General features: G+C 40.3%; 1 protein-coding gene across 1 annotated transcript; it reads left to right on the top strand.

Annotated features, from left to right (window-relative positions):
* The first annotated feature begins 1171 nt into the window (after positions 1 to 1171).
* Positions 1172 to 7918, top strand: Mrps30 (mitochondrial ribosomal protein S30). The gene is made up of 5 exons (XM_048443062.3): positions 1172 to 1769; positions 2863 to 3008; positions 3582 to 3687; positions 5293 to 5469; positions 7550 to 7918. Exons 1-5 carry the CDS (start codon positions 1196 to 1198, stop codon positions 7864 to 7866), a joined length of 1320 nt encoding a protein of 439 aa, XP_048299019.3. The 5' UTR covers positions 1172 to 1195; the 3' UTR covers positions 7867 to 7918.
* The last annotated feature ends 3260 nt before the right edge of the window (positions 7919 to 11178 follow it).

Genomic DNA, 11178 nt, shown 5'->3' with positions numbered 1-11178 from the left:
GCTGAAATTGTAAGAGGACTTATAAAATGATTTGGGTTTTACATGATACTCTAAAAGAATATTTTTTTACACAAAATGGTAGTTCAATTTATATTGTGATTAGGCACCTCACCTTTATTCGTTGAGCGCTGAAAATGATCATGAAGGCTGAGATTATGTCCTCCTTTTGTCATTAAAGTTAAATGTATATTTCAATTCTGTAAGGAACTTCTCACATGAGGTATTATTGAAACTTAGCTACATTTCTAAACTTCTGTTTTGTAGATCCAAAACTTCATAAACTGCATTATCAATCGAAACTTAACGATATGCCTACATTCCTTTAAGAGACAAAATGTTTTGAACATCCTCAAGGATTGTTTTCATAAGTCAAAACCACTCTTATCCTAGCTCTTAATAGTCACTGAAATGGGTTGTCTGAGATGAACTTAGACTTTGGATGATTTGGGTTATTTTTCGGAGATATTTCTCGAACATGGGTTTGTTGTTGACGACTGAAAAATAAAGTTATCCTTTCATCAAGAACTTTATTGTAAAGAATCAGTTCATACTGAACAATGGTTTTAGTACAGAGTAAAATTCATCCAAATTATTTGGCAGTATTTATTTCATGTATTTCTCACCCTCCGATAAATTAAAAACACATTTCCTCGTTGCAAAATAAATTGTATTATCATATATTAGCATAGAAGAATACATAAAATTCTTTTCCTAAAGTTCACAGGTAAGTGATGCTGGCACAACTTTTAACATTATCATCCATAACTAAAGAGATGCTGTATTTATTTCCTTAAGTAACTTTCTGATTCTAACGCGGGGGCGGGTGGCAGGAGACACAAATGAAGAAACTAAGAACTATACGGATTTAAAGTTTCTCTTTAGGGGATATTTCTAAATTTTTGAGGGTGAGAAAGTTACGAGTCCTTAAAACAACTACTCGCAGTGACTCCTCTTAATTGTTTCATTCTTCAGAGTAACAGGTGAAAAACACCGGGCACAAGTCAGCTCTTTTGCGCACAAATACTCAAGCTGAATGGAATAAACTTTCGGAGCAAGCTGATTGGCTGCAAACTAAGCGACGCAAGGCAGCACCAACCCACTGAGCGTCCGCCCCCAAGAAACGATTGGACCCTACGGCAAGCGGACAGGAACAATTCCTGAAAGTTGACCTCGGCTTCCGGGCTCGCGGACCAAGATGGCGGCGGCCAGGTGCTGGAAATTGGTGCCCCGCCGGGGATTGTCCTTCCATGCCGCCGCTGAGGCCTCCGCCTCGGCCACCAGGGTGAGCGAACCGGAGGTCACGGAGACGCCCGTGGCGCGGTACCCGCCGATCGTGGCTTCCATGACCGCCGACAGCAAGGCGGCGCGGCTGCGGCGGGTGCAGCGCTGGCAGGCGGCGGCGCACGCGGCCCCGACCGTGGACGAGAAGATCCGAATCCTCACCAAGATGCAGTTCAAGAAGTACATGGTGTATCCTCAGACCTTCGCCCTGAACGCCGATCGCTGGTACCAGGGCTTCACCAAGACGGTGTTCCTTTCGGGCTTGCCGCCCGCGCCTGCCCCGTCCCGGCCCTCGCTCGACTTGGCGGGCCTGCGCGCCGCGGTGTGCGACTGCATCTTGCAGGAGCATGTCTACCTGCGGCGGCGCCGGCGCGGGCCGCCCTTTGACCACCGCCAGGCCCTAGCCTCTCCCGTGCTGGACCTGCTGGTGGAGACTCTGGTGAACCTGCTCGCCCCACTCAACCCTGTCCTGACCACCGCCGCCCTAGGTGAGCCTGCGCCTCCCTTCCAGGACTGGGACGGTGTGGTGCTGGCTTCTGCAGGATTGCTTGCTATTCCAGGCTTCCCAGCTGGTTGAGGAGCGCTCGGTGCGTTGGTATTTGCAGCCCAAGTTTCTCGTGACTTGCCCGGCCAAGACTACTTGTTAAAGTTTAGAGTCAGGTGAAGTTCATCACGTTTCCGTGCCTTGACTCAGTTTTGTGTCTGCCCAGCCAGTAGTTTATGAGAGATTTCTTGAGTGGAACCAGCTTGGGGTGGTCCTTTGAGTCCTCCACAGGAAAGCTGGGTGACCATAGATAGGTGATCAGCCTCCCTTACTTTGCCTAATTTAATTAGGGTAATACTGTTTGGTCATAGAATTGTGAAGGTTAAATAATACATATTAGCTAAAATTCCTAACATTTTCTTAAATTTATATATACCTACTGATTAATCCTCACAACACATTAGATATCATGAATTCATTTTATAAATGAAACGTAAAAAGACACGTGTTTGGTTTGCTGTCTTAAGACCCAATATCTGGCAGTTTTGGGGATCAAGATTAGGTCCAGTAAACAGAAACTTCAGTTTGTGCAGTGTGGACATGAAAAATAATGTATAATGTTTTTGTTTGTGTCTGATGGGGTGGAGGAGGTACTTCCCTTTCTCATTAATAAAGGAAGGGTGATATTAGGAAAGCACAGTATCTTGACTACTTACCATTGGTGGCTTAGGCAGCTTAGCTTTGTTCAGAGCAAAGTTCTTGTATGAAATGGCAGTGATTGAAATTTTATGTACCCTTTAGAGTAATTGTAAAAGAGAAATTAGTCCTTCATAGAATAGTTCACACTTTGTTCTGATGAGTAGTGTCGCTGTTCATTCGAGAATCTTTATTAACTGAGTAACTTGTTAGCATAATGAAGTTTTGTGTGCTGCACTTGAGACATAATGGTTAAATTATGTACCTCAGATTTTTAAATTACTGTAATTTTTATATGTATATATATTTTAGACATGCCAGTCGTAACATGTTTGTTAACATGGCTTGTCAATTACCAGTTTTCTCTTAATAATAAGAAAACTTTGAATACCTTTTGATAGATTATAAGCGCCCTGTTGACTTCTACTGGCAGCGAGGTGAAGAACGCATTCCTGCTGGCCATCGGAAAGGTCGTATTGATGCTTTACGATACCAAATAAATGATAAGCCACACAACCAGATCCGAATATCTAAGCAGCTCCCGGAGGTAAGGTTTTGTATCTGTTGGCATCAGGTCTAAGCATTGCTATAGGCCAGTCAGGTAACCAGATGAATATGATGCAGTATTTTGGGTAGATCTCTTGCCTTCCATGATTGTTTTATGATGGCAACCCATCTGGAAATCTTTCTCAGCCTTCTGATTGTGCATGGTATGTTCTATGAAGGTCAGATAATTTTAAATATGTAAGGCATCAATGTGGTAAAATCGACTTATGATTTTGCATTATAGTGGGATTTTAAATTTTTTCCTATATGTGACCACTTTGGGCCCATCAGTAGATACTAGTTTAGGTGAGCACTTCTCTTTTGAAAATGTCGTCTGAAACCCTCCAAAACGCAGAGTATTTCAGAGTTTAAATTAGGAATGCTCATCCTGCGGACGCTCTGAGTTTGGTGAAGTCTGAAACACTTCTAGACCCTAGCATTTGATTCAGACAGTAAACTTGTATAATTAGACCTTTTTGTGAGTAATAATCCATTGGAAAAATGTTAAGTCTAAGATAATTGTAAATGTAGTGGATAGTTTCTGAATTCACTTTGTGTTTTCTTATTCTTTAAGTTTGTGCCATTGGACTATTCCATTCCTGCAGAAATCCCTGTTATGAAATGCAAACCAGACAAGCTTCCACTATTCAAACGGCAGTATGAAAACTCCATATTTACTGGTGAGTTTCTCCTTATATATTGATCCATAAATATATTTAAAAATCTGTAAAGTAAGAACATGTTTTAACTTTAGTAGAAATTTAATTTCGAATTGTTATATTGTTGTTTTTTGATGGAGACAGATTTCTGTAGCTCAGTTGGCCGTGGCTGGTCTTGAATTTGTGGCAGGAAGCCTCTAGCCTCTGCCCACATAGTGTAGGAGGTATATTACCACACCCAGCACAGATTTAATTCTGAGGAGTAAGACATTTGATTGGCAATGAGGAGTATTGCTCCTAACCTCAAGGTTATGAATGACAATTATGAATGAATAACATGAAGGACAGTGGGAGAGAACTGTAGCTCTTCATTTGAACATTTTGTTGCCTCTGCTGAATTAGCAATATTAAACCTTTAAATATTATTATACTTTCTAGGCTTTTTTATTATGTGGAAAAAGTAGTTTGTATTTTGTATTTTATGACTCATGTATAGCATTATGATCATGTATAGCATTTTATTGAAGAATCCTTGTTCTACACATGGTAGTTACATACGTAAGGAGTTCAAGTCCTAGTAGGCCTCATGTCCATCCTAACACACCTTGAATTATTTTCTCTCTTCCATACACTTATTAGTTCCTAAATGACCCAAGGAAGACTTTAAGAAAGCATTGTGTTAGTCCTCTAGGCCACTTTATTATCCTTTCTCAATCACTTGGTCTTAGTGACTGGAGAATTTTTTTGAAACCACTTTAAGAATGAAATCGAAGTAGTTCATGAGAGCTGAACCACCAGTCCTTTCTCCCTTGGCTCTCCTTCCCCTTTTGCTTTTCTTTTGTCCTTTTTTATCCTCTGGTTTTGTTTCTCTCTCTTTTCCTGGCTAGCGTAACACTCCTTACGAGTGACAGATGGCTTTGAAACTGTGCACATCCTCCTGTCCTGGGATCCGTATTACCGAGGCTAGAGCAGGGTGTGTGCCACCACGCCAATATTGTGTGTGTTGAGGATCAAAGCTGATTCCTGCATGCTAGGCAAGCACTCTGCCCAATAAGCTACTTACTTTTCTTACTTAGAAATGTAGTGTAAAAACCTTTTAAGTGAACAAATATTATTACATTAATTGTAAAGCAGTCCTTTTGTTGTTGTTGTTTTTTATTGTGAGTTTGTGTACATAATAGGAGTGTGGGTGGGAACCCCAGATCACATATGGAGGAGTGCGTTCTTCTGCAGCGTGGGCTCCAGCAATTCATCTCAAGTCATTAGGCTTGCCCAGCAAGCACTTACCCCGTGAACCTTCATAAAGCTTCCGTGCTGAGGGATATGGCAAGAGTAGCTCCTAACAAGGACTGACAAATTAAATAATGGAGAATTATAAGTACCTTTTTTATGTATCCTTCTGGCTTATTTTGTGCCCTGGTAAGCTCAGTGATAATGAGCAAGTTGAGGACTGTTTTCAGGTAACTTTACTGTCATTGGTAATGAGGAAGTATTTAAGGCATTTTCCCCTTGTGTAGTCTGAGTACTGGACACAGGGTGTTCCAAGAAGAAGGGGTGCTGGAAACATGTGCTGCCAGCTTTTGCATACTTGCATTTTATCTCAAGTGTTTCTATTGTTTCCTTTAGGTTCAAAAACAGCGGATCCACGCTGTTACGGCCACACCCAGTTTCATCTGTTACCTGACCATGTAAATAGAGAAAAGCTGATAAAACAGAACCAAGCTGAGCAGGTAGAAGTTGTTTTCAGAGCTAATGCCCTTGCAAGTCTTTTCGCTTGGACTGGCGCTCAAGCTGTGTACCAAGGTAAGATCAGTGTCATGGTGGTTTGCATTCTTGAACGTATAACCTGCTGAGAATGGAATTATAGATTGTTTTCTTTAGGTAAGACACAACCTTCAGCTGAACATTTTGAAAAGTTTATGTTAATATAAAATGTAGTTATTTAAAAATCCATAATGAAATACATTTTACATTTAAAATGTACAGGTACACATGAGTATTCTTGTTGAACTTTTCCTGTGATTTCTTCCTGTGCAGACAAACATTTTTTAGTGGTTTTCACAAACATTGCAAAAACTACTGATGAGCCAACAGGTCTTTGTAGGATTCCTCACTTGGAAAAGTTCTTGAGTTAGGAAAGAAAATGGTAGGGGAGTCAAGATTTCGATGAGGAAGTTCTCCCTCAGGAGGTGCAAGTGTGTTCAGTGAGGCTGTGGGCCAAGGTATGCGTGCGGAGGTCACAGGGCCACTTTCTGTGACTGAGTAGTCTTCACCTTATGTGGGTCCCAGGAATTGAACCTGGATCTCCAGCACATTTCCCACAGTCACCTCTCCAGGCCTTGCATGCTTTCTATGGCAGCACTATTAGCTTTGGAGGCAGTGTTGAATCACAGACAGACCTAACTCCTGGAGCTTTTAATGCAATGGAGAGCTTCTGGAGACATACTCTTTCTAGAGTAGTGATGTTATGAGAAAAGTAGGCCAGCATAAGTATGATGCTTGGGTGGCTGTCCTAAGGGAGGTAAGAGGCACAATCGATGTGAGTACGGTCATTATGGGAAGATGTCCAGAGATGACTTTCACACAGACCTGGATGGTGACGAGCTAGTCATGCAGAATCTAGGGAAGACACTTTGAAATAAGAGGAATAACCACAAAAAGGCTTTGCAGTGAGGACAGACTTGAAGCACTCAAGGAACAAGGGAGAGGCTGGTGATTGTAGGCCGGTAAAGAAAGGGAATGGAGAATGCTGTGCACTAGCATGGCAGAAGGTAGAAGCTATACCATGTAGGACTTTTTCTTCCTGGGCTGGAGTTTGAACCAAGGACTAATATCTACTAAGCAGATTCTCTAGCATGAGCTATATCCAGTTCTTCTGAGTCCAGTTCAAGATGTTGGGTTCTACTGCCAAGCCTGTAGGTATGAAATGTGAACTAGACAAATTCTGCACAATAACCCAGGAGTAATATTAATAAAGATTGTTCTTACTAGAGTCTCCTTGTTCATTTGTAGAAATGCATTTCACTTTTATGCTTCCTTTATTGGCTTCCATTTCTTTAATAGGAAGGGAAGATGGTAGGAGGTGGGTGGGCTTAGGATAGTCAGGAAGGGTGAGTGATGTCTTCCAATGGCACTGTATGCTCATAAACGAAAAACTATTACCTACCGCATTTGAGCAATAACTTTGTTAGATCTCTCCATTAAGGAATAAAATGTGTGTGTGTGTGTGTGTGTGTGTGTGTGTGTGTAGAAGTCATATTGATTCCTGACTTTGGCAGCATTTAAATATATTACCCCAGTCCATCTAAAACAAGAGTCAGACAGAAAACTTGAGTGGGTAAGATATAGAGGCATCCTGGATCCTTATGACCTGAGACACCAGAGGTAGTGACAACAATTCTTAAACCTCTTTAAAAATAGTCAGAAGGCACTGGATTATCCAGGGGCATGGTGTTAGAACCGCAGAAAGATAGATTCTTCCTGAGGATTGTGAGAGCTTGTGTATGCATTTGTCTTTGCTGAAATAAATGGTGATAATGGATACTGGATTTTATATGGTGCCAGTGTGGGAAGTTTTCCGAATACACTGAAGACCATCAAGTTAGTATCAGATGCAGGAGGGTTCATGTAGGTAAAGCATGTTAAGTAGCCAAGTGAATGCTGGGAGCTGTGGAAAGTGGAAGTTCTAGAAAAAAGTGCATCCTAAGTCTGGGGACACTGGAAGGAAGGAGCCATTAATACAGAAACAGAATGTGGAGTTAGTGGCAAAAGCAGGGAAACTTGAAGATCTCAGGATTTTCAGCGGTCTTTGCTACCCTCCAGTGTGTTTTGTTTTGATAAAACATATCAACATGTGTAAATTCCCCATTGCTTTCTTCTGCAGGATTCTGGAGCGAAGCAGATGTTACCCGACCTTTTGTCTCCCAGGCCGTGATCACAGACGGAAAATATTTTTCTTTTTTCTGCTACCAGTTAAATACTTTGGCACTGACTGTACAGGCTGATCAAAATAACCCTCGTAAAAACATCTGCTGGGGGACACAGAGTAAGCCTCTGTATGAGACCGTGGAAGATAACGATGTGAAAGGCTTTGATGATGATGTTCTCCTGCAGATAGTTGACTTTCTTCTAAATAAACCGACAGAAGACAGAACACAGCTGTCGGGAAGCCAGGAGAAAGGACTTAATCCGGGACCTTGAGGATGTGTAAATTTCACCAGAGGAATAATAAAATCATTTATGGATTCTGTAACTGTCAGTTATTAAACACATTGATTTTTTTTTTTTTGAGAGAGAAACAACATTTCTTATGTTAACCTATCATTCAGCCTTGAATTCAGATTCTTTACTGAAAGAGTTAGTTTTAGATGTAATGACTATTTTAAATGATTCTTTCAGCTGATATGGCTTAGAAGGCATTGAATGGATGAAGAGCCCTCTAGCAAGTTGTATTCTGACCTGCACCCATGTCCAGCCCTTCCTCTATCCTTCCCTCCTCCCTCTCTTGTGTCTGTCTCTTTCTCTAAATAAATGTTTAAAAGGGAAAATATATCTACATATTACTAGTAACAGTATTAGACTATCGGTAATGGTTTGGTATTTTGTATCATTTAATGGTAATTCAGTGGGAGTTGGAGAAAGGGTTCCTCCTGCCCTTCCGAAGAACCTGGGTTTCATTCCCAGCACTAAACACCTAAATGTGGCTGCTTACTGCCCTCCATGTCTTGATCCAGTGCGCCCTTCTGACTTCTGAGGCACCACACATACTCACACATGGTACATAAATGCATGCAAAATAACTCATACAAATAAAATCATTAAATATGTTTTATTAGTTTTTAAAAAAATTGTTAATGACGAGAGTTTTACAGCAGTCCTCAAAATAGGGCTGCTGTTTTGCTTAAGCTAAACAGACTTTTAATAAATTTTTTACCTTATTTTAAAAGGAATGAAAATCAGAAAATATGATTAGGATACTTTAGTGGTAGACTCTAGTTAATCAATCACAGTTAATATTTACTGGGATGTGGAAGTGGTGTCCTGCTGGGAAAAAGCAAGGCTGCTAGATTTCTTTGCTTATCCACTTTAAAAGTCTAGAATCAGATATAGGCATTCAGTGTTGAATGGATGTGAGTTAATTACCAGTTTCTTTAGCTCGAAGTCTTACAGCATTTGTTTATATATTTTTAAGATTTATTTATTTGTGCATCTAGTTTTTCGTAAATGTGTATCATTTGTGTGCAGCGCCTGCAGTCAGAGGGGGCATCAGATTAGCTACAGTTTGGCCCTTCCTCTGGAAGAGCAGCCAGGGCTCTTAACCACTGAGCCCTCTCTCTCTCCAGCTCGTCTTTTTCATCAGCAAATTTTAGGCCTTTATGTAGCTCTTCACATATTTCATGTTTGCAGTTTTGTATAATTGTGAGTAGATCCCCCCCCCCCCCCCCGCCCAATTCTTATAGTTCCAAGATGGCTAGTGTTGACTGTCGGTTTCTTTTGTGAAGGTAACTCACTAATTGAATAGTTTTTGCAGTTGTTTCTTAGGAGGTGTAGAACCGTAAGAGAATTCCAACTTGGGTTTCTCTGACCTTGCTTTATCATCATAGGTGGAAAGAAGATTCCATGTGGGACTATCTGGGTAGTGTTTTACTTTGTCACACAGTCGGTGTGACTTTGTTGATTACTTCATAAGGAATTGTCCTGATGGAAACACATTCCAGGCCTTCCTCCTGTTTCCTTTACAATTCTTTCACTCTCTCTCTCACACACACCCCGGTTGTTCTTCCTCTAATATCTTCAAATATTGGAATACCGCTGGGTTTTTTTCTGGTCTCTATATGTCTTTATCTAGTCCTCTAGATGGCATCAAATTGCAGGGATTTAGATATAAACACATGCAAAATTAGAGTTTCTCTTCAATTTTATCTTAACTCCATATAACATTATAATGGAGCTGGTCTGAGTAAGGTTGCAGATAATTTTCTCAGGGAAAAAAAGCGTTTTGTAATTGGAAAATACCTTCATTTAAATAAGCATTTTTGCCAGTTCTAATGACAGGCCTGTAATTCCACCACTTAGTAGGTAAAGGTCTACCTTTGTTATTAGTATTAGTATTTCAAGGTCATCCTCAGTTACATGAACCCCCTGACCGAAACAACAGTGTTGGGAGAACTCCAGTAAGGAGCCATTAACATGCCAAATTCACCTCTAAACTTCATTGTGTTTGGAAGAGCACTTTATATTTCCTACACGTCACAACGGCACTTATAATTGAGGTCAAAGGACAATTTGAAATCGATTCTCTCCTTCCACCATGTGAATTCCAAGGGTAGAACTCAGTTCAGCAGGCTTGGGGGAAGTGCTTTTCCCTGCTGTACTAACAGACCAGCCCCAATGATTTATTGCTGGTTTTTTTCTATTACTTTTATTTTTGAGCTATTATGATTACTTCTTTTCCCCTTCCTGTCCCTACCTATTTTTTTTAAAAAATGTATTTATGGGCATGTGTAATTGTATGTAATTGCCATGTTGTGAGATCACCTACATCACACAAAGGAGTGTTAAATCATGGGAACTGGAGGTGCAGGTGGCAGTAAACCTGACTTGGAGGCTTGGAATTCAAGTTCCCGGGGAGAGCAAGTGCTCTTAACTGCTAAGCTTTCTCGCCACCCTCAGTCATTTTTAAAAAATAATTACCTAAAGGAACCGCTTATGAGTTAAGAATGCTAGTAATACTTTGTAGAAATGATACCAACCTTTTGTATATTAGGAAAAGGTAAATGAAATTTTGTCCCAGTTCTTGGTGATTAGTTCATCTAAAACAAAACAAAAAAAATCTATTAAATAAAAGACAAATGATTCTTTTTCTGGGATAAATCAGTGACTATAAAGTTCTATGTCAGTATGTAGCCTACTTTAAGTGAGCTAGCTGTACCTTTTAGTTATTTGAATTCCAGGTTTGAATTACTTTAGATTAGTTTCCATTGGGTTTAGCTTTTGGGAAATCTGTCTTTGGATGTTTAGTCATATAAAACTTGCCTTTTATTTGTAAACTAACAACATGAATTTTAGGATTCTCTGAAACCTTTCAAGAAGTTTATTAAACATACAAACAGAATGTAGGCAAGATTTACAGCCTGAATGTACGTCAAACAGGGATCGTTTAGGTCAGCAATTGATCTTTGGTCATGCTGTTCATTGTTATTTAATATGTTTTAATTGAAGAGTAAGGAATTACAAAGCACCCAAATTTCCAGATTTTCTTGAGAAAGCAAAAGAACTGACAACTTCACATTGGTGTTCTAACACGTCAGCAGCACCAGAGAAGATCTGGGCATTGCCTGCTCTGGGTCCTTGTGGTGGGCCATACGTCAGTCTGGTTTTTCACGGTGTCCAACACTCTTTCTTCCTTTTTAACTCTGCTGACAGCATTGGATTTACCTTATTAAGTTTCTGTGAAATGCTTTGCTCCTAAGACATTGAATTTATGATTGCCGTGGCCTAATTTACTGATTA

This window comes from Myodes glareolus, chromosome 15, assembly GCF_982192425.1.
Source record: "Myodes glareolus chromosome 15, mMyoGla1.1, whole genome shotgun sequence".
Classification (NCBI taxonomy): Eukaryota; Metazoa; Chordata; class Mammalia; order Rodentia; family Cricetidae; genus Myodes; species Myodes glareolus.
This window is presented reverse-complemented; position numbering and strand designations above follow the sequence as displayed.

Excerpts from the sequence above, each read along its gene's own strand:
- Mrps30 (XM_048443062.3), top strand. The coding sequence starts at position 1,196 with ATGGCGGCGGCCAGGTGCTGGAAATTGGTGCCCCGCCGGGGATTGTCC. Across the intron at positions 3,009-3,581 it reads TATCTAAGCAGCTCCCGGAG|TTTGTGCCATTGGACTATTC; the intron begins GTAAGGTTTTGT and ends TTATTCTTTAAG. Across the intron at positions 5,470-7,549 it reads CGCTCAAGCTGTGTACCAAG|GATTCTGGAGCGAAGCAGAT; the intron begins GTAAGATCAGTG and ends TTTCTTCTGCAG.